This window comes from Capra hircus (assembly GCF_001704415.2).
Source record: "Capra hircus breed San Clemente chromosome X unlocalized genomic scaffold, ASM170441v1, whole genome shotgun sequence".
Taxonomy (NCBI): Eukaryota; Metazoa; Chordata; class Mammalia; order Artiodactyla; family Bovidae; genus Capra; species Capra hircus.
Window position 1 is genome coordinate 61432086 of NW_017189516.1, and position 24405 is coordinate 61456490.

The 24405-nt window shown below is 46.8% G+C and overlaps 1 protein-coding gene across 5 annotated transcripts in view; it reads right to left on the reverse strand.

Moving 5' to 3' along the window:
- LOC108634329 overlaps positions 1 to 24405 on the reverse strand; it is a 279731-nt gene that overhangs the window by 107745 nt on the left and 147581 nt on the right. For all 5 annotated transcript variants that reach the window (XR_001917548.1, XR_001917547.1, XR_001917546.1 and 2 more), the window contains one exon: positions 19093 to 19194. Coding sequence is in view for 1 of the 5 variants with exons in the window: in XM_018043753.1 (XP_017899242.1) it covers positions 19093 to 19194 (102 nt within the window). In the remaining 4 variants the exon portion in view is untranslated. The remainder of the gene's footprint in view (positions 1 to 19092; positions 19195 to 24405) is intronic.

The window sequence follows — 24405 nt, forward strand, 5'->3', positions numbered from 1 at the left end:
GATCTGACTCACTGGAAAAGACCCAGATGCTGGGAAAGACTGAGGGCAGGAGGAGAAGGGGGCGACAGAGGATGAGATGGTTGGGTGGATGCCATCATCAACTCGATGGACATGAGTTTGAGTAAGCTCCAGGAGTTGGTGATGGGCAGGGAGGCCTGGCGTGCTGCAGTCCATGGGGTCGCAAAGAGTCAGACATGACTGAGTAAATAAAGTTACTGTAAGTCTTTGTCAGCAGTGTGCAAACCCCAGTCATCCAGCGGTGCCATTTAACCTGCTTCTCCACCTGTAAGCCACCAGCGGTCCCTGTAACCTACCAATATGCCCTCCCCGGCATTCCCTGGCCTCCCAGAGGCTCCCAGCCCCCTGTCACCAACACCAGCCCCACGCTCTCACCCTACACTTGCCGTGTGCTCTGTCTGGTGAGACTGCTCAGTCCTCCCCTATTTGCGAGACCCACAGAAGCTCTGCTCTTTAACCGCCTGCCTCAGGGTTTTACTTCCAGCGGAGGCCACTGACCTGTTTTCCTACCGTTAGCTAGAGTCACTTTCCCCAGATGGGGAATCCCGAGTCATGAAACGCTCTCGCTGTGGAACATACGTCTTTTTCTTCCTGGCAGCGTGGTGATGGACAGACAGGCCTTGTAGGGACGTTACTGACGACTTCTGCGCGGCCCTGGGTCCCCTGTGCCAGCCTGCCTATGCCTGACACGCATTAGGCTTGGTGTTCCATCTGTGCATTTCACTGCAGACTGACTTGAAACACCAGGCTTAACTCTTTGGAGACTTGTTTCAGCCTACGCAGAGCGTGAGCACTGAGAACTACATTCTATGAGCAAAAACATTCACTTTGCTCTCTTACAGTTTCCACAGGACAATACCACAGAAGGATAAAGATTTTTTTTTTAATTTATTAAAACATTCCTTTTTACTTAGCTTTATGGAAATAAATTCCCCTTTATGGAAATAAATTCCCCTGGTCCCTTTTTTTTTTTTTTCCTTTATTGGCCATGCCAAGCAGCATGCACTGGAGCGTCCCTGGTGGCTCAGATGGTAAAGAACCTGGAGACCTGGGATCATTCCCTGCATCAGGAGGATCCCCTGGAGAAGGGAACGGCAAGTCATTCCAGTATTCTTGCCTGGAAAACTCTATGATCCGAGGAGACTGGTGGGCTAGAGTACATGGGGTCACAAAGAGTCAGATATAATTGAGCAACTAACACTTAAGTGGCCAGCAGGATCTTGCATCCCCAAGGAACATTGAACTTGGGCCCCCTAGAGGGGAAGTGCACAGTCTTAACCCCTGGACCACCAGGGAAGTCCCCAAATAGCATGCTTTTATAACTGGATGTCATTCTATCCTGACATAATGCAGAGTATGTCATGTAGATATATCCACTTTTTAACATCTCCCATGGAAGTCCTGCTTGTTTGAATCAAGAATATTTAGGTCTCAGAATGGCAAAACCCTTTCCTCCTTCTCACTCTTTGCCAACAAAGGTCCATCTAGTCAAAGCTATGGTTTTTCCAGTTGTCATGTATGGATGTGAGAGTTGGACCATAAAGAAAGCTGAGCGCTGAAGAATTGATGCTTCGGAACTGTGGTGTTGGAGAAGAGTCTTGAGAGTCCCTTGGACTGCAAGGAGATCCAACCAGTCCATCCTAAAGGAAATCAGTTCTGAATATTCACTGGAAGGATTGATGCTGAAGCTGAAGCTCCAATACTTTTGCCACCTGATGCAAAGAACTGACTCATTGGAAAAGACCCTGATGCTGGGAAAGATTGAGGGCAGGAGAAGAAGGGGATGACAGAGGATGAGATGTTTGGATGGCATCACCGACTCAATGGACATGAGTTAGGGTAAGCTCCGGGACTTGGGGATGGACCGGGAGGCCTGGCGTGCTGCAGCCCGTGGGGCCGCAAAGAGTCAGACACCTCTGAGCAACTGAACTGAACTGAACTGAACTGCAGTGTGTTCAGCTCTAAAACATCTGCTGATCATGTAGACTGATACTGTCAAGCTCACAATTTTATAAATTCATGCGATAACAATCAGTGACCCAGCTGACCGTCACTGCTGACACACAATCAAATTCAATTTGACCTTGAGGTGATCCAAAGAGCTTTCCACCTCCATGCTACATGCCACTGAGTGTTTATGTCCATCCACTGTGAGACACCGCTGTAAAGGAGCTCATGAATCAGCAGTCATTTCTGGGCTGCTTGCTGCCTTTGCCCTGCTACAGGGGACACACACCCTTAGCACAGACAGGACTCAGAAGACATCAGGGTCTTTACTTCTGACCCATCTGTAGGATACAAGTCTAGAGAAACAGGCTGCTTAGCTTATTTCTCAGCTAGACGCTCCAAACGCACCTGCAGGACCCAGCAGGAGGACACTGTCTCGCCCTAGGCAGCCCCATAGTGTTGGAACGGGCAGAGTTTTTAAAAGGAGAAAATGATTGACATTTGTGTTTGCAATGGGCTCCCTGGTGTCTCAGATGGTAAAGAACCCACCTGCAGTGCAGGAGACCCAAGTTCCATCCCTGGGTTAGGAAGATCTCCTGGAGAAGGGAATGGCAACCCACTGCCCACTCCAGTATCTTTGCCTGGAGAAGTTGAGCCTATGGAGAGAAGTTTTTAAAAGACCAAGAGGTGTTATGTTAAAATTATATATTTTGAAAGCAGATTTTATGTGACAATAATTTACTAAGGCCAAATAAATCGGGGCGTGGTCCTCGATGGTGGCTCAGCGGAAAGAATCAGCACAGAATGAGGACACACAGGAGACGTGAGTTCGATCCCTGGGTCGGGAAGACCCCCTGGAGAAGGGAATGGCAACCCACTCTGGTATGCTTGCCTGGAGAATCCCATGGGCAGAGGAGCCTGGGGGCTGCAGTCCATGGGCTCGCAAAGAGCCAGACACGACTGAAGCCACAGAGTGCACACAAATTGGGGTGTGTGAGTTCACAGCCAGCAGACTTGGTAAGTAAGGACAGCGACTTCACCATCAATGAATGTTGACCTAGACCCCACCACCCCCGACCCTTTGTAGGTAACCACAGCTGAGACGTAACATGAGAGGTGAACTCGCCACCATCACAATGGCAGTCAGTGACTCATCTCTCCATGTCTGAACACCCTCTATGACGTCTGCAGACCTGTTCACAGTCTATACTCAGTACGACTTTCCCTCCATTAGACAGAGGGTGATTCCAAATCGGGATTCAACGAGATGCCTGTGCTGAGCTCAAATAATTCACAAGACCTTTCACTGAGTCCAAGTGCCCACCCTTTCCTCACCAGCTCAAATGATTCATAAGGGCTTTCATTGTTTCTAAGTCCCCATGCTCATGGTCAGGTTGTATATAATGGTTTTGTGGGTTTCATTTTGCCTAAATAGACGTTAGGGAAAAAAAAAAAAAAGAAAACAAAGGAAAAGATCTGCTGTATTAAATCACGCACCAGAGCCAAGCTGTGCAACTGTGGCCTCTGGCATCAACCCTGCCTCTTCTACCGCCATCCTGGTGAGCAAAGACACCACATTCATGTTTTGGCCTAGTTCAAGGTGTGAGTCCACAAGCTTGAAGCCACCAATGACGTCAACCCACAGGGAAGGGTTGACATCAACCCACTGCCAGCCTATGAAAACTGAGCTCCACTGGGATGTCATTTTCTCTTTAATTGGAGGATAATTCCTTTACTGATGTCTTTTTTTTTTTTTTTTTCTTTTGGTCATTCATCTGTAGGTAGGTCCTAAGCAACTGACTGAGATGACCGCAGGTATTTGTGGGAACAGCACATGTTCCCAGACACCATGGGCCAGGAAAGCTGACAAGCAAAATTCATCATTACTCGTCCCTAACTCGTGTTTCTCTTTGGAGATTCAGAGCAGTGACCAAATCGTCTCTCGATACTCATCTCCACCAAGGTTTCAAGGACACGGCAAGTTCACCCACTCCAGACAGAACTCATCAGCAGTGTGAGCAGGACTGTAGTGACCGTAGCTGCCCACCGGGTAAGATTCCTCACCTTCTTCCTGGAGCTGGGATCCTTCCAACATCTACCGATCCAATCAGAGACCTGAGGTGTGCCCCTGAGGAACCTCCTTGCCAACCTCCTCCCATGACTCAGCTACAGATGGAAACCCACGAAATTTCCAGATCTGTTCAGTCTCTACTTAGTACGAGCTTTCCTCCACTAGACAGATCTGTGCAGTTCAGTTCAGTCACTCAGTCGTGTCTGACTCTTTGCGACTCCAAGGACCACAGCACGCCAGGCCTCTCTGTCCATCACCAACTCCTAGAGTTTGCTCAAACTCACTTCCATCGAGTCGGTGATGCCATCCAACCATCTCATCCTGTGTCGTCCCCTTCTCCTCCTGCCCTCAATCTTTCCCAGCAGCAGGGTTTCTTTTCCCATGGGTTGGTTCTTTCAATCAGGTGGCCAAAGGATTGGAGCTTCAGCTTCAGTCCATGATTCCAGTTCAGGATTCAACAGAATGCCCTCGCTGAGCTCAAATAATTCACAAACCTTGTTCCCCACCAGCCTGATGAACCAACACGTCAACTCCTCAGGGAAACCTTCTCTGCACACCCAAAACAACACAGGGCTACCAACAGAACTTCCCATGTTTTTAATGAGGTATCTCTGTGAATATTTGTTTAGTGTCTGACTCCTGGATGGTTTGACAGTTCCCTGAGGGCATGGGTTTTGTTGAAGGGGAACTTCAGGTTCATTCAAGTAGTAAGTGCCTGAAGATGTTTAATGAGAACCTTTGAATTTTTCTTCATTTTTATCTCATTAATTTTTTTCTTTCCTATTGAATTTTTCTTCGTTTTTATCACTTTAAATTTTTTTTTTTTCCTATGGACAGCTGAAACCGAGAACAGCATCTCCCTGTTTTCTTGCTGATTTTCGATTCCTCCTCTGGCACCATCCATAAACCATTTTCAACATGGATTTGAAAGAACTGGGCATTGGCTGTGTTCTTCTCCATTTGAATGGGGGAAAAAAAAGATCCTTTCATTCAAACAAAAGCAGACCTTCCATGAACCCATCTGTTTTGCAAACTGGTAACTGTTGTATCTCTCCCAGGAACTTTTAGTGAGAATCACGACGCCACCATCAGACTCTTTGTGTGGAAACTAAAGACGTCAACCCGATTCACAAAAGGCCATTAAAAAAAAAAAAATATATATATATATATATGTATATATATATCCACAACAACCAGAATATGCAAACACTGTCATTTAAAGATTCTTCCAAGATTCAGTGCTGGGCCACTGAAGCACAACTTGCACATTTTCGAGAGTTAAACAGAAAGAAGAAAAATAAAACAGACAGGCAAGCTCCTTGTCACCTTTCCAACAATTTCCCCACACATATCCCATCATACCGGGGCTTCTAAACTAGGCGGCCTCTTCATCAGATTCACCTTGGCAGTTCTGGCGAGAACTAGTCTTCAGAGTGAGAAAAATACAAGAAGTCAAAAAACACAAGAACACTTTCCACGGTGTCCTCGGCGCACATGGCCAAATCTTCCCATCTGGCACATTCTACCCTGACGGTGTTTTGTTGTTTTTTCCCCAAAACAAACACAGTAGCATTTCTGTGACGCAACGAGCACAACTGCTTTTAATTGTCACAGCCACTCACTGCCATCGGACCTGGCAGGGTGAATCACTTCCACAGGGGAGAAATACGGCTGTCTGGTTCGAATTAATGGTGCACTCACTCTTGTGATATGTCGGCCAAGACACATGCATCCAGACACACCACACTGGTAACAGCTAGCAGACGCTCAAATGTGATCATCGCCTCTAATAATTATCCGCAGAACTGATGGTGAAGCCAAAGCTCCGATACTCTGAACACCTGATGCAAACAGCCGAAAAGACGGTCTTTTCCGGTCCGTGGTGCTGGGAAAGACTGAAGACAGCAGGAGAAGGGGACAACAGAGGATGAGATGGTTGGATGGCATCACCGACTCGATGGACATGAGTTTGAGCCAATTCCGGGAGATGGTGATGGACAGGGAGGCCTGGCGTGCTGCAGTCCGTGGGGTCACAAAGAGCCGGACACGACTTAGAGAGTCAACGACAATATCTAATAATTGCTTTGTCCTTGTACTATAGAATTTCCGTAGAGCAAAGAGTTCATTACAAACATATCCAAGCACGTGCATAAGTGCATCACACAAATTCTTCAGATTTGACTTTGCTACAATAAAACCTAAATATGACCAACACAGTTATGTAATTTTGAGACATTTAAATATTCAGACATTAAAAAATAATACTTGTAGATTTAATCCTCATCAGCCAGTTTTAGGCAGAAAAATAACACTGACGATGTGTTTGAAAGACAACACAGCCATCTGAAAAAGGATGGTGGTGTGGTTTAATAAAACTTGCCACGTACATGGCCAACTCCTGCACCGGGAATACAGGAACCCCTCAAATACTTGTGGTGGGTCAAGCATTGTGGGGAAAACCATGACACCCAGTGGGCAAAGACTTTCAATGCTGCACGAATGGCTCTGTGTCCCGTCTTCACTAGTCCTTCCTCCACCCCATCCGTCATCCATCTACCAACTCATCTAGACATCTAAGCATAGAAAGAAATTCATAATATGGAAACAGGTAATGCTTTCGTAAGCAATTTTGTATTTTCACATGCATGCATAAAAATTATCCTTTTTATCTGAAAAAGTGTGGATGCTAATGTATAGTTTATGCACGGATATATGGTGTCTGCATCAATGAAACTCTGTAAGTCTCTGTCTATAGTACATACATCCATTGCAAAGAATCGTTTAATCTTCATTCATGATCAGAATTCATTCTGTGCTGGCCTACTTTTTTTTTTTTTCTCCTTTTGGGGAAAAAAACCCTCAGAGGAAAGTGAAATGAATCACTCCACTTGGTGAACCTGTAAAAGCAGCAAACCTTATGTGTATATGGAACAGAGCAATCCATGATAAAAACGGGGGCCTTTGGATGAGTAAATTTATTTTTACATTTGTTGTTGCTCTTTTCTTGGCCAGCTTCATTCATTAACTATTTTTCCTCCTGGATGTCATTACGTATGTAAGCCTAAGAAGGTGTATCAGTAGCAGTCCTTTAGGAAAAGCTCCAGATTCCGACCTTATCACAAGACTGATCCAGGACTTGCACCGTGTTCCTGAAGCCCCTGAAATTGTGTGTGTGTGTGTGTGTGTGTGCATGTGTGCGGTGCTCAGTCGTGTCTGACTCTTTGTGACCCACCATGGGACTGCAGCCCACCATGGAATTTTCCAGGCAAGAATACTGGAGTGGGTTGCCATTCCCTTCTCCAGGAGACTCTTCCCTACCCAGGCATGGAACCCAGGTCTCCTGCACTGCAGGCAGATTCTTCACCATCTGAGCCACCAGGGAAGCACCTGAAATTACAGTGTCTTCATTTGAAATAAGGGATATGGATGGACCGGGGTTATTACCATATTGTTGACTATATTCCCTCCACTATACATTCTCTCCCTTATTTATTTTATAACTGGCATTTTGAGCCTCTCACTCCCCTTCACCTAGTTCCCCCACCCTGCCAACCTCTCGCTTCTGGCAACCATTACATTGCTTTCTGTATCTGTGGGTCTATTCTTGTTTTGTTGCGCTGGTCCACTTGTTCTATCTTTTACCTTCCACATGTAACTGAAAAAAAATTACACTAGTAATTTTTCTCTCCTTTATCTCGCTAAGTATAACACCTTCCGAGTCCACCCATGTTGTTTCAAATGTGAACATTCCATTCTTTTTTATGGCCAAGTAATACTCCATTGACTATATCTACCACATCTTCCGTATCCATTCATCTGTTGACGGACACGCAGGTGGCCTCCATGTCCAGGCTACTGTTAACTAGCACTTCTAAGAACACTGGGGTGCATGTAATTTCTGAAATTAGCGCTTTCACTTTCTGTAGATAAAAATGCATGAGTGAGAATCGAGATCACACAGTACTTCTTTTAATGCTTCTGAGGAACTTCCAAACTGCTTTCCACAGCGGCTGTGCCAATTAACATTTCTACCAGCAGTGCCGGAGGGTTCTCTTTTCTCCATATCCTCACCAACACTTTTTGATGGCCATTCTGAGTGGTGTGAGGGGATACCTCACTGGGATTTTGACTTGCATTTTCCCGATAATTAGTAATGTCCAGCCCCTTTATAGGTGCCTATGGACCATGCGCATGTGGTAATCATACCTTCGGCCCATTTCTCCACCGGACTATTTTATTTTTTAATATTGAGTTGTATGAGTTTCCTCCCCTCCCTCCCTTCTCTCTCTCTACACACACACACACAAATCTTAACCCTTTCAAGCGTAACACTTGCAAATATCTTCTCCCATTCAGTAGGTTGCCTTTTTGTTTTGTTGACGGTTTCCTTAACTGTGCAAAAGTGTTTCTTAATTTTTGGTTATTTTTTAAAATATGGAATGCTTCACAAATTTGCATATCATCTTGCCCGGGGGCCATGTTAATCTTCTCTGTATCACGCCGGTGTTGTATACGTGCTGCCAAAGCAAGCACTGAAAAAGCATTTTAGCCTGACCTAGTCTCTTTTGGTTATTTTCGCTTTTGTTTCCCTTCCCTGAAGAGACAGATCCAGAAAAGTACTGCTGAGATTGATGTCAAAGAGCACACTGCCCATGTTTCCTATGAGGAGTTTCATGGCTTCAGGTTTTACATTTAAGTCTTTATGTCACTTTGAGTTAATTGTTGTGTATGGTATGAGATAGTGGTCTTTGTGGTTGTTTAATCACTCAGTCATCTCTGACTCTTTGCGACCCCATGGACTGTAGCCCTCCAGGCTCCTCTGTCCATGGGATTCTCCAGGCAAGAATACCAGAGTGGGTTGCCATGCTCTCCTCCAGGGGGTCTTCCCGACCCAGTGACTGAGCCCATGTCTGCTTCATTGGCAGAGGATTCCTTACCACTTAGCTACCTGACTGCGCTTGCCTGACTGCCAAGTCACTTGAGTTGTGTCTGACTCTTTGCGACCCCATGGGCTATAGCCCACCAGGCTCCTCTGTCCATGAGATTCTCCAGGCAAGAATACTGGAGTGGGTTGCCATTCCCTTCTCCAGGGGATCTTCCCAACCCAGGGATCAAACCCATGTCTCCTACACTGAAGACAGATTCTTTACTGTCTGAGCCACCAGGGGTGTTGATTCACTGGGATAGGACTCAGCCATCAAAAAGAAGGCACTAACGCCATCTACAGTAGCTCCACGGATGGACCGAGAGATTCTCACACCATGTGCGATCCTTCACCATCTGAGTCAAGCTCTACGGATGGACCGAGAGATTCTCACACCATGTGCGATCCTTCACCATCTGAGTCAACAGGGAAGCCCAAGCCCATCCCTTCTCCAGGGGATCCTCCTGAGCCAGGAATCGAACCAGTGTCTCCTGCGTTGCAGGCGGATTCTCTACCAGCTAAGCTGCCCTGGAAGCCCTTTGGAAGCCCCTAGTGAGGTCCAACAACAAGTGAACAGATGAAACATACAACAGAATACTACACAGTAATACACAGGAATTTACAATAGTAATAAATAGCAACAAACAGCAATCAATAGTAATTAATAACAAACATTGATCAATAGTGATAAAGAAACAATAGTAAATAGTAACAAATAGTAACAAACAGTAAGAAACAGTAAGAAACATTAACCAATGGCAACAAATAGTAGCAAACAGTAATACAGAGTAATAAATAGTAATAAACAGTAACAAACATTGATCAACAGTAAATAAAGAAATAGTAGTAACAGTAACAAACAGTAATAAATAGTAGTAAGTAGCAATAAACAGGAATAAACATTAACCAATAGCAATAAATAGTAACAAACAGTAACACAGAGTAATAAACAGTATAAAGCGTAATGAAGAGTAATCAGCAGTAATAAACAAGGAATGCACTGTTCATACACACAGTGAAATGGATGCATCTCAAAAAAAACATCATGCTGAAGGGGAGAAACTAGACAAAAGATTACACACTGCATGATCTTATGTAAAACCCAAGGAAATACAAACTACCATATAGTGAGGGATCAAAATATAAACTACCATATATCAGTAGTCTGTGGAGGGAGGAGCAGGAGAGATGAGTTAGTGTACAAGGGCCTTAAACAAATCTTTGAAAGTTACAGGGATGTTCATTGCTTTGACTGAGGTGAAAGTTTGAAGGGCATATCATGGGTCAAAATGGTTCATGTTCCATACTCTTAACATGTGCAGCTTAGGGCTTCCCTGGTGGCTCAGCCGGTAAAGAATCTGTGCCCAACGTGGGAGACCTGGGTTCGATCCCTGGGTTGGGAAGATCCCCTGGAGAAGGGAAAGGCTACCCACTCCAGTAATCTGAACTGGAGAATCCCACGGACTGTACAGCCCATGGGGTCGCAAAGAGTCGGACAGGGCTGAGCGACTTTCACTTCCACGTGCAGTTTATTTTCTGCCAATTATATCTTAAGTTCTTACAGATAAAAGGGTCCAGTGCCACTTAAAAAGGAAAAAAGGATCCCCTAATGAAGACAGAACATTATTCGCCGTAGCTTCTGCTGAAATGATGACACTGTTAAAGGGCTGTGACGATTCACTGCTTGAAGCAGCCACTTTCACATCACACCTTCCATCTGAACAGCGTCCACCATAAATTATTCTCATCGGTAGCTCAGAAGCATGCGTACTCTCTTCCCAGCCTCCCTCACTGGACAGATGAGGGCCTCAGGTCATCACAGAGGTTAAACGGCTGGTCCTGGAACAGACCCAAAGTCAACAGGAGTTGAAGTGAAGTAGTAGGAAGTGACAGAAAGCCTGCATTTCTTTAGCAATTTTACTGGGCTCTCCAGGCCATGTGATGTATGTATAGAAATTCTAGACTCACACGACAGAAAAAAGAACCAGAGGTCAACTTGTCAGTTGCCTTGCCTCTAAGCCCCAGGCAGATACAGGATTTCTCAGCTACTCGGGGTCTTCAGTTTCACTTTCCAACCACAAACAAAAGGCAGTAACTTGCCATCCACGTTCAAGGTCAGAGCTCCCAGAAAATCTGGGTGCCATTTGCTCACAGTTACAACAGAGTTCAACAAAGGTAAAATGACCTTGAGGAAGAAAAAAAAAAAAAACACTCTCTGGCAGTCAAGTGGTGATTTTGTTTTCTGTGATTATATTCCTTTGCATGGAAAAGAATTTTCAATGCCAGTGTGATCCAGAATCTTACATTAGCGGTAAGGAGCTAGCTTTTTAAAGACACGATCTTGAAGCAATCCTACCGTGTACTAGCTTTGCAATCTGGGACAATACAACAGGTCTCTCATGAAGGTCACGTCCAGTCAAAACCCCAAGCTCAATTCGAATTCCAGAACCACTTGGATTAGTAACTTTCAAAATTCTTGACACAGATAACCCTTAAGAGAAAGTCACGTTTGGTTAGTCATTTTAAAAAGATGAAAAGGAAAGCAACGGTAGTTCTGTGGTCAAGTTCCCAGTTAGCTAGAGGAAACAACGAGGGATGCAACAGAAGGTTGAAAATGTCATGGGACATGTGATCCTCGAAGCCAGCCAGCGCTTGAGGAAGGTTTCAGATTTTATCTTCTTCTGCGTGCAGAACGGCGCTGCTCAAGTTACGAGACAAAGAACCACAATTCGATTACAATCCTCTTGCTTTGGCAACTACCTCTGGCCTTATAAAACACGACCTTTTTCCTGACATGACCTTTTTCCTGACGGTCTGGCGTCTTTAACAACAGAGAACCCAGCACAGATGAGGACAGGAAGACACCTCCGAATCAGGACGCAGTTCGAGGGTGTAAATCCACCACCCAAAGGACGATGAGAACGGTGACCTTCACGTGCAGCCCACTGACCTTCAGAAACCCACAGCTGACTGTTCACAGGACCCGTCAGCAAACACAAACTAATACCATTTACTGAGCCACCAGGGAGGCCCGTTCAAAGCCCGGACGTTATTCCTGAAGAGGAATACATACATTTATATTTCACTGTGATGAGCAACCTGGAACCAAACCAGGAGAGATAAAGGAATGTACTTAGTACTGAGTGAATGGTAGGCGCTGAGCCGTGTCCGACTCTTTGCCACCCCATGGACAGTAGCCCACCAGGCTCCTCTGTCCATGGGATTCTCCAGGCAAGAATATGGAGGGGTTGCCACTTCCTTCTCCAGTACTTACTATGCAGTCACATTAAGTAAATTTCATTTGTCTTTAACTCTTGTGAGAATCTGTGACCACTGTGCCAATTACAGCATCAGTTCCTCGATGGTATGTCGTGCCCTTTCTGGGTACCGGTCACTGTCTGCTGACCGTCCCCCTTCTGCCCTGGTTCATCTGTCTGTGGTCCTGTCTGTGATGCCCAGAGCTTTGCTCCTTTTTTTCATCTTCCTGCTTTTATGAACATCTCCCTTTATGGAACCAAGAAGCCAGTGGAACTCTGATGTCTGGATGTCCCCAAACTGCCCCTTCCAAATAGCCCCCGTCTTTGCTTCAGTCTGCTGGGAAAAGAGGGAAGGCAGGAGGAGAAGGGGACGACAGAGGATGAGATGGTTGGATGGCATCCCCGACGCGACGGACATGAGTTTGAGCAAGCTCCGGGAGTGGGTGATGGACAGGGAAACCTGGCGTGCTGCAGTCCATGGGGTCGCAGAGAGTCAGACGTGACTGGGTGACTGAGCTGAACTGCACTGTCATCATCCGGGATGTCTTCATCTCAGGCATCTTTGATCAAACATCCCTCTCTCTGGCCACGGGTGGTTCTATTCCTGTAGCCCTGGTCCTGCAAACGTCTTCCATCTCCAGCCCTCTAGTCTCTTTATCCTCCCCCCTACATTGTCCAGCCGCCTTCTGTTTCTGCAGGTTCCTGGCCCATGCCTTCAGTTCCTGTGGCCCGTCATTTTACACACATCCTCCTAGGAGCGGTCCAACGCTAAGCTGATCTATGTCCCCCGATATCGGCTTGTGCCCTGCATTTGCTCCTTAGCTGTCACAGATCTCTCTTGGGGATGTGTACTACCTCCATTCGACAGATGAGAAATCTGAGAAAGGGATGTGCCTCGAATTACATCAGAGACTGGAACTGGGAACCCTGGCCAGCGCGCTCATCCGCACACTGAGGGCTCCCGTTACTGTCTAGTGAAGAAACATCAGCCCATCTACGCTGGTAAATGGGTGACCGGGGTTTCGGGGGTCTGGCTAGCCATGGTTCCCAAGCAGTGGCCGTGGCCAGTGTAGCTCATGAAACCAACAAGCAGGGCGGAAGATACAAAATACGGAGCATCCAGCTTGGGGAGAGTCAGCCCTCGTGGTACTCGCCTTTGCTTCCAGTTTCTTGGATGCCTACTCCATCCTGACACCTCGTACAATGTTTTCCTGAGTCTTTGGATAAGATTCTGCTTTTTTTTTTTTTAATTCCTGAACCTTAGATCCCATGACTACAGCCCTCATTCTCAGCCAGATTATATCCTTTCCTTTATCTAAGGGGCTTCCGTGGTAACTGGGGTGGTAAAGAAATCTGCCTGCGATGCAGGAGACGTGGGTTTCATCCCTGGGTCGGGAAAGATCCCCTGGAGAAGGGCATGGCAACCCACTCGGGTATCTTGCCTGGAGAATCTGGTTGACAGAGGAGCCTGGCGGGCTGCAGTCCTTGGGCTCGCAAAGAGTCAGACACGACTGAGCTCACAAGGGTGAAGAGGAAGCACAAGTCCTCACGCTGGAACTTCTGAGTGTGAGACGGACGTGAGAAGCCTGTGCACTGCGATGAAGAGTAGCCGCTGCTCACCACGACTAGAAAGCACAAGGGTAGCAACAAAGACCCACTTTGGCCAAAAAAGAAAAAATTTAGTAAACCTCTTGTCATAGCATAGCTTTAGATTTACAGGAAAGCTGCAAGAATGTTACAGAGTTCCCTCCTATTTTAAGGTGCTCCATTTACCTGGAACTTTGTCATAACCAGTGAACTGAGACCGACACACTATTATTCACCGACATCTGTACTTTATTTGCCTTTCCTTGGCGCCCCACTCCAGTACTGTTGCCTGGAAAATCTCATGGGCGGAAGAGCCTGGTAGGCTGCAGTCCAGGGGGTCTCGAAGAGTCGGACACAACTGAGCGACTTCACTTTTACGTTTCACTTTCATGCATTGGAGAATGAAATGGCAACTCACTCCAGTGTTCTTGCCTGGAGAATCCCAGGGATAGGGGAGCCTGGTGGGCTGCCATCTATGGGGTCGCACAGAGTCAGACACGACTGAGGCGACTTAGCAGCAGCTTTCCCCTAAATGTCCCTGCGTTGCACTGGGATCCTAACTGGGCTATCACATAAACTTTTTAGGGCTCATAGCTTCTTGGTTTCCTTGAGGCTCTGACGGTTTCTCAGACGTTCCCTGGCTTTGATGACCTTGATAGCTTTGAAGGATGCTAGGCAGATATTTTGTAAAACATCTTTCCATTTCGTTTTCCCCAGCGTTTTTCTCACAATTACGCTGAGGTTACGGGCGTTTTGGAGAAGGATCACAGAGGTAAAGTGGCCTTCTCACCCACATCATGTCAAGGTCACATGCTGTCAATAAGACACGACCCAGTTGATACCGACCTTGATCACGGGGCTAACCAAGCATTTCAGGTTTCCCCACTGCAAAATCACCCATCATCTTTTACTTCTGAGGAATATTTTTAAGCATAAAAGAGTCAAGTATTTAACTTCAGAGTATCTACATCACCATCGGATGTGGTCACACCTACAGGCACTGTGACTGGTCCTTTGAGGAAAATCACCTCGATTCTGTACAGAGACAGACAGGCATGGTGAGGGGGGTAGGGACACAGAGAGGACCCAGTGCTCCAAAGAACAGGGTCTTTCGAGTGACCCAGAGGATACAAGCATCTGAGGTTGAACAAGTATCCTACACCGAACGTGGAAACGGGAAGCTGAGCAGACAGACAGGACAACATGCTCATTATCTGGGAAGCAAGTTCCGTTGCTGTCACACAAAGACTCGAAACACACCTGATAGGCTAGATGTTTGAGTCTCTCTCCTAGGACACCCCAGAGGTATGGCTGGGTGGTTAAGGGCTGGAAGGCTAACTTTGCAATCCTCCACATGTGACTCCACACCTGTGAGTTATGGTCCCCTGGTGTATCTGTCTTAATATCTGTGAGTTAAGGTCTCCAAAATCACTGCAGATGGTGATTGCAGCCATGAAATTAAAAGACACTTACACTTTGGAAGAAAAGTTATGACCAACCTAGATGGTATATTAAAAAGCAGAGACATTACTTTGCCAACAAAGGCCCGTCTAGTCAAGGCTATGGTTTTTCTAGTGGTCATGTATGGATGTGAGAGTTGGACCGTGAAGAAAGCTGAGTGCTGAAAAATTTATGCTTTTGAAGTGTGCTGTTGGAGAAGACTCTTGAGAGTCCCTTGGACTGCAAGGAGATCCAACCAGTCCATTCTAAAGGAGATCAGTCCTGGGTGTTCTTTGAAAGGAATGATTCTAAAGCTGAAACTCCAATACTTTGGCCACCTTGTGCAAAGAGTTGACTCCTTGGAAAAGGCTCTGATGCTGGGAGGGACTGGGGGCGGGAGAAGGGGATGACAGAGGATGAGATGGCTGGATGGCATCACTGACTCGATAGATGTGAGTTTGAGTGAACTCCGGGAGTTGGTGATGGACAGAGAGGCCTGGCGTGCTGTGATTCATAGGGTCACAAAGAGCCGGACACGACTGAGCAACCGAACTGAACTGAACTGAAGGTCATTTGGACCACCATTTGTCAACGGGAAGGAAAGAAGAATAGAAGGGATCTGACCTCCTTTCTCAAAAAGCGGAGGCAGAAACTGTTCAGAAATGGTAACGTGGTTACCATTCTATTCCACTGACCTGAAGTTAGTTAACACTGGGCCGCATACCAAGCTCCATGGTAGGTGGGCCGTGTATGAACAGGATCTAACTGGATGCCTGTCTGCTCGCTAAGACTAGCTGAGGTTTATGTGGATAAAGTACCTAGAAAAGAATGGATAAGGGGAGAATAAACTGGTTTAAAAGGAGCAGGTCTTCCTGGAGAAGGAAATGGCAGCCCCCAGCAGTATTCTTGCCTGGAGAATCCCATGGACAGAGGAATCTGGCGGGCTATAGTCTATGGGGGTCACAAAGAGTCAGACACGACTGAGTGACTCACACTGAGATATTTGTATTCTTCATTTATGTAAAATGTACTTAAATTATATGGCAGAAGAATAGTTAATGATATGGGAAAATGTTCCTGATATTTTGTTGAGTAAATAGAACATAGCAAAGTGTATTAGAAAAATAATATCAACTGTGTTAATCTAATTTGGTTTAAAAGAAAGACTACATACATGCACAGAAAAAAACTGAAAAGCTATCTATCAAAACTTTGATAGACAATTTCTCTGTGCCTCAGTTTCTTCAGTTTAAAAGTGAGGATAATGAGAGGACTTATTTCATGGGGTTGTGATACAGAGTAAATAAAATAATAGTTATTAAAAAAAAAAAAAGGAGCAGGTCTTTAACTCCATATCTGGAGTCAGGTGGCTTGCCATTTGTTCAAAGAGAAAGATGGTATCTGCAGCAAAGCTGCAAATACCACGGGCGTCCTGTTCGGTTGACTCATCAACACGCTTCTCCAAGTCCGCTCAAACAAGTCAGTCCAATGGAGCTGAGACGGAAAACAAAGCGCCTGAAATTCTCCAGTTTGGGTGGTGGCCCTAGTCTCTGTTGCTGATGCAACACCAGCTTTGGGTTCGGGTGTTTCAGTAATAAGGAGACCAGCTCTCCAGGCTCCGATTCTTTCTACCCTACGAATCTTTGCTCTGCGGATCATGGAGACACAGGTGGAGCTTCTCACAGTTGCCTCTTGAGATTCTCCCAACCGTGCACTCAGGTCTCGGGGAAATAAGCTCACTGCCCCCAGCTGCCCCCAATCCTATGTTCACCCGACTCTCAGAATCTCCCACTCTGACTGAGGGGAATCATTTGGACTCTGGGACCCAGTGGTGTCAGAATCAGCTCCGAGGCGGTATCAGGCACAACCTAAGATGCAAGACAGGCGATACTTATCCGTTTCTGACACACAGAGGAGGGCCAACAGCCCCCAGGAGGAAGGGCGGAGGGAGACTGCGGTTCACACCTGAGCATCGTCTCGGTTACCTGGTGTCCACAGCACAGCTTCTCTCGTCATGTGGAGGTCTCGGGGTTCACTGAGAAACCGAGACCACTGCTACCCTCAAGCTGGCTTCTGGTTGCCAGTCCTACTGGGGCTTCCTGGGCACAGGTCAGGTAGAACAGTAGCAAGACTGCTGAAGTCTCCAACATGGAGGAAACAGAGGATGAGATGGAGGCTAAGTAATGCACGGACCCGAAAGGGCGCCTGACAACAGCTAGGAACGCGGAAGATCCAAGACCTTGCCCTTTATACCCACCACGGGCGACGGTCTACAGCAAGCTCAGCAAAAGCAGCTCTGTGCGATCCAGCTCAAGGGACTGAATTCAAGAACCCGTCGCTGACAGTAGCCTGATAACATATTCCAGTGACAGCTATGCCTGAGCCTGCTGCATTAAGAATGAGCATGGAATACTTCTGCAGCAGCAATCATACATACCAGCACGAATTCTGCATTCTCCGAGCAGTTTGGAGGGGTTTTTTATACGCATTCACAGTCAAAGACATAAATTCAGTGTTTCATCACTGACTCATCTAAATGAGAAATGGGGAAAACATACAGGAAAACAAATTCATAATTTTCTGACTTACAGACAAGGTGAAATTAACGACAACCGTTTTAAGACCCAAAACGAACGTCTTTATTTCAAAACTAAGATTACAACTGAAATAAATCTTCAGTTCAGTTCAGTTGTTCAGTCATGTCCGACTCTTTGCAACCCCATGAATCGCAGCATGCCAGGCCTCCCTGTCCATCACCAACTCCTGATGTTCGCTCAAACTCACGTCCATTGAGTCCGTGATGCCATCCAGCCATGTCATCCTCTGTCGTCCCCTTCTCCTCCTGCCCCCAATCCCTCCCAGCATCAGAGTCTTCTCCAATGAGTCAACTTTTCGCGTGAGGTAGCCAAAGTACCGGAGTTTCAGCTTTAGCATCATTCCTTCCAAAGAAATCCCAGGGCTGATTTCCTTCAGAATGGACTGGTTGGATCTCTTTGCAGTCCAAGAGACTCTCAAGGGTCTTCTCCAACACCACAGTTCAAAAACATCAATTCTTTGGTGCTCAGCCTTCTTCACAGGACAAGTTAACATAGCCTTAAATTTCAAAGGTGTCCGAAATGAACTCAGGTGGCTTGATAATTTGCTGAATTTACTGAAGCAATGTTCTGGATACCTTGAAAACATTTCACCTTATTCTGAGCCTAATTAGAAATAAACAACGTGATTGACTCTTTTTCCGCGATGAGAAATGAGGAGGGTTCTCTTTCCTGTCATACAGGAAACACCGTTTTTATTAAACGAACGTCACAACTGTGTGTCCTCTGTGCATACAGGGCAAAATCATCAAATGCCACCCCTTCTTTTCCCGATGTGAGTGGCATGCGGACGTTCAGTTTAGCTTTAAGATCTACTCCGACTTTTAAGATCTACTCCGACTCGGGCAGAATGTTAAGCATTTCATTACTACACATGTGCACGATTCTAATGTTTACATTTTTTTTTTTGTAATAACAAAGTTGCACCACAACAGCTAGCCAAGTAGATGCCCTGTCAGTGTTCAAGGTGGATGAATTACAAAGTTGCACCACAACAGCTAGCCAAGTAGATGCCACGTCAGTGTTCAAGGTGGATGAATTACACGCACAGTCTGCCTAATGAGGCACAGGAATGATTGAGCAGAGAGACCGAGGAACTGGTGATAGTTCATGTGGAACCGCTCAAGGCTGTGAGGGGAGGTGCCCACGAATAAGCAGTCTGCACACTGTGATTAAACAAAACAACAACAACAAAAAAGGGTGCGAACACATCGCATCAACAGGCACACATCCAGAGCGGGGAGGAACGCTTACCTTAGGGGTGTCCTTGCAGCTTCCGATGGACCCGCGCCACTCAACAGGACGGAAGTCAAAGCCACTCCCTTCTGCAGGTCGCTGGGGCTGGGTTTCCCTCTCCTGAAAGCAGAGGTTTCCTCATCAGAATATCACTCCCTCAGCATGCTGAATCAACCCCTTTGCTGCGGATTGGTCTGATACGATTTCCAGCCCACTTGTACGAGGCGGTAACAAAGTTGTGTCTACATGTACAGCTGTTTCGACAGACAAGTGCAACTGTGGTCGGGACGTCGTCATGCACGCCAACAGTTAAGGGAGGTGCCAGCGGGTCTGGCAGGGGCGCTTGAGACTGCACACACACCCGGGGGTTGAGAGGACTGTCCCAGAGTGTTCCATCTGGGCAAGGTGCCTCTATGCTCATCTAAATGGCCGCTGCAAACCTGGGGCATTTAGCTCCAGACAGGGCAAGGTGCCACTTTGCCAGCAGTGGGTGGAAAACCATGCTTCCCGGGTGGAGTTAGCGCTAAAGAACCCGCCTGTTGACGCAGGAGATGTAAGAGACACAGGTTCGATCCCTGGGTCGGGAAGATTCCCCTGGAGGAAGAAATGGCAACCCACTCCAGTGTTCCGGCCTGGAGAATCCCATGGACAGAGGAGCCTGGTGGGCTACAGTCAACAGGGCTTCAGAGTCAGACACGACTGAAGCAACTTAGCACACACAGACTCAGAATGGAGATAATGTCCCCCACAAACACTGGGACCTTCACTCCCCAGGGAAGGGTTTCCAGCAACAAGCTGTTGTCAATGCGTCCCCATCATTGGCACCAACGTGTGGCTCTCGATTCACCAGGCCAACTCTTCAGAGAATCAACTCATAGAAAGGTTCGCCTCAACCATTCCTTTCATCAACCCCCTTGCCTGGAACGATCACGTAGTATCTGAGCGTGGTATCTTTTTATTGGCTTATTAAGAGATGAAACTCCAGTACTTTGGCCACCTTGTGCGAAGAGTTGACTCATTGGAAAAGACTGATGCTGGGAGGGATTGGGGGCAGGAGGAGAAGGGGACGACAGAGGATGAGATGGCTGGATGGCATCACCGACTCAATGGACGTAAGTTTGAGTGAACTCCGGGAGTTGGTGATGGACAGGGAGGCCTGGCGTGCTGCGGTTCATGGGGTCGCAAAGAGTTGGACACGACTGAGCGACTGAACTGAACTGAACTGATCCTGTACTCTTACTGCCTTGTGAAATGATTATTGTAATTTCTGCCATGAACCTGTGCTAAATGATTGGTCAAGATGACCTCAGTGTCTAACCAAAATTTGCTGCTCCAAGAAAACACCCTTGTGAAGAGTATGGTTTCTGTTTATGATGCATGAATGCTTGCTGTCCCTAGAAAAGGACTTGGGGGAAAATCTTTTTCTTTTTTTTCTCCCCCTAATCTGGGAAGAAAATTCCTAGAAAGGGGCAACGAGAACAAGACATGATGGGACTGTTTTGCATGAATTTCATGGTGCAAAAGACCACGATACTGGTGGCACTGATACTGATAGAAAACTCACTCAAGGTTTTCAGGATAACTCTTCAGGAGAAGGAAACGGCAACCCACTCCAGTGTTCTTGCCTGGAGAATCCCAGGGACGGGGGAGCCTGCTGGGCTGCTGTCTATGAGGTCGCACAGAGTTGGACACGACTGAAATGACTTAGCAGCAGCAGCAGCAACAGCAGACTCATTCATTGGAGAAGGCAATGGCACCCCACTCCAGTACTCTTGCCTGGAGAGTCCCATGGACGGAGGAGCCTGGTGGGCTGCAGTCCATGGGGTCACGAAGAGTCGGACACGACTGAGCAACTTCCCTTTCCCTTCAGGTTCTGAGCTCTTTCAGAAATAAAATATGAAAGTTACAAGTCCACACATCTCCTTCTGTTTAATTAGGGAAAATGCCCTTGGATACTAGTTTAGAGACATGAAGAACCACTGGCTTCTTTCAACTTGTCCTGCCTTATATTGTGACATCAAATTGCATGTAATTATCTCTGCATGTGTCTGCACAGGACTCCTATAAAGAAAACCAAATTTAGTAACTGCAAGATACTATCTGTTTAATTGAGTGTATCAGTAACTTTCGATCTATAGTTCCCAGATAGCACTGGAAAGTATGGTGGGGGGGGTGGGGAAATCACTGACTTTGTTATTTCCTCAGGCAGCAAAGAGATCAGTGGTATCTGGCCTCTTTGAGGCCTATTGATAAATCAGTGTCTGCATTTTGAACTGTTGCATTTGAAACACCACTGGGTTGTAAGCTGGCACTCAAAGCTTTTCTTTGTAAAGTTTTGCAGAGTTGTATCCACGACACTCACTCACAGTTTCTGTATGTAGAATCTGGCTTCATGGAATAACTCCCCTGTATCTACTTTGATGTAACACTGTTGTGGAATCCTGCACTAGAAAAGAGGGCAGAGGGACTTCCCCGGCCCTCTTGTGGTTAAGAATCAGCCTGCAGGGGGACACGGGTTCGATCCCTGCTCTGGGAAGACCCCACGTGTCATGGAGCAACTGAGCTGTGTGCTACAAGCACTGGATCCCGGGCTCCTGTGTCCATTCTCTGGGGCATGATCAGAACATGGGGCATGATCTCCTGGAGAGAGAAGACCCCCCAAGACGCTCCCTGCCCTTGTGGTGATCACGGTCACCCGGAGTCCTCCGTCTGCAGGGGAGCAGGGAGCAGGCAGAGAAGACAGAGGGGCACGTGGCCTGGGCCATCCCTTGAGGGGCCAGCATGCGGCCCTACCGTGAGTCCCACCACAATCTTCTGAGTGTGCTGACGCCCCTGACAAGTAAGGGTCTGCTCCCTCAGGCGGCACATGTTCTTCGGGACCCCGGGGTTCACAGCACAGACCTCAGTACAAGATAGACACCTCGCCCGCATCTCCTGAAGCAAGGCCAAGTGTTTCCATTCCTAACACCCACCATTAGGATACTTTGTTTTTAATTTTTTCATTTAAACACAGAGTATGTACAGTTCTTTTTACTCCCGTTCCCTTTGTTCTGTTGATTGAAAATGACAGCATTTCTTAATCCCCTAAAACTGAAAGTGTTACTCACACAGTCGTGTCAGACTCTTTGCGACCCCCGTGGACCATAGCCCACCAGGCTCTTCTGTCCATGGGATTCTCCAGGCCAGAATGCTGGAGTGGGTTGTCATTTCCTTCTCCAGTGGACCGTCCGACCCAGGTACCCAATCCAGGTCTCCACATTGCAGACAGATTCTTTACCCTCTGAGCCACCAAGAAAATCCCTCTAATAAAGTGAAGTGTTAGTTACTCAGCCGTGTCCCCCTCTTTGCAACCCCCCATGAAGACTGGTTCCAAATAGGAAAAGGAGTACGTCAAGGCTGTATATTGTCACCCTGCTTATTTAACTTCTATGCAGAGTACATCATGAGAAACGCTGGACTGGAAGAAACACAAGCTGGAATCAAGATTGCCGGGAGAAATATCAATAACCTCAGATATGCAGATGATACCACCCTTATGGCAGAAAGTGAAGAGCAACTAAAAAGCCTCTTGATGAAAGTAAAAGTGGAGAGTGAAAAAGTTGGCCCAAAGCTCAACATTCAGAAAACGAAGATCATGGCATCGGTCCCATCACTTCATGGGAAATAGATGGGGAAACAGTGGAAACAGTGTCAGACTTTGTTTTTGGGGGCTCCAAAATCACTGCAGATGGTGACTGCAGCCATGAAATTAAAAGACGCTTACTCCTTGGAAGAAAAGTTATGACCAACCTAGATAGTATATTCAAAAGCAGAGACATTACTTTGCCGACTAAGGTCCATCTAGTCAAGGCTATGGTTTTTCCTGTGGTCATGTATGGATGTGAGAGTTGGACTGTGAAGAAGGCTGAGTGCCGAAGAATTGATGCTTTTGAAGTGTGGTGTTGGAGAAGACTCTTGAGAGTCTCTTGGACTGCAAGGAGATCCAACCAATCCATTCTGAAGGAGATCAGCCCTGGGATCTCTTTGGAAGGAATGATGCTAAAGCTGAAACTCCAGTACTTTGGCCACCTGATGCGAAGAGTTGACTCATTGGAAAAGACTCTGATGCAGGGAGGAATTGGGGGCAGGAGAAGAAGGGGACAACAGAAGATGACATGGCTGGATGGCATCACTGAGTCGATGGATGTGAGTCTGAGTGAACTCCGGGAGCTGGTGATGGACAGGAAGGCCTGGTGTGCTGTGATTCATGGGGTCGCAAAGAGTCGGACACGATGGAGTGACTGAACTGAACTGAACTGATGGACTGTAGCCCACCAGGCTTCTCTGTCCATGGGATTCTCCAGGCAAGAGTACTGGAGTGGGTTGCCATGCCCTCCTCCAGGGGATCTTCCCGACCCAGGGATCAAACCCGTATCTCCAACGTCTCCTGCACTGGCAGATGGGTTCTTTACCAGTAGCACCACCTGGGAAGACGCTTGATCCCTTAGACCTTTATTAATAAATTATCTATCGAATATTGATAGGTTAGTAAAACAAAGGCCATTATGAATTTCACTGAGCTAACCAATGCATTTTTCGTATGGAAATGTTTGTCTGAAGCTATGTTAATGTACTATGCATTTACCCCAGACTCTGTCTTCAAGTTGGTTCTGAGCCTTTGCCTTGACAAACCAGTATGTTCTACACTGTTGTCTTAATCTGTGCTAACGAAACTATATATTTGGGTAGAAATCTGCCTTTCCTCAAGATTCATGTCAATCGTTTTATGGCCCAGGATGGCTCACCTGGTGCCAGTCTCTGAGTTTTGAGACATTTCCTTCCTCTGATTAGCAGACTGCTAGTAGCTATACAACATCCATCTAAAGAATAGCCGGAGGGCTCTCTTTCCGCCCCCTTCTGGTGTCTGTGTCAGAAGCTTTCTCTCTTTTATGCTTTAATAAAACTTTATGACACAAAAGCTCTGAGTGATCAAGCCTCATCCCTGGCCCCGGATTGAATTCTTCTCCTCCAGAGGCCAAGAATCCCAGCGTCTTCCATGGTTCAGCAGCAACCTTTCATGCCCAAGCAGGAAAGGGCCGAGTCAGGGTTCAGGCTGCTTGACTGGTCATGCTTCCACGGCCCTCGCTGCCACAGAGGCCATTCCACCTGCACAGACCCCAACCGGCCACCAGCACAGCCCCTGGCAACCACGGTCCCAAAGCCACGAGACCTCTTTTCCCAATTCCTTTTAAGAAAGGTTGTGGACAAGGCTGTCACGGCAAATGAAGCTGGTTACTACGACAGTTACTACTCTCCAGAAACGGGGCCACGTGCTCCAAAAATACATCGAGA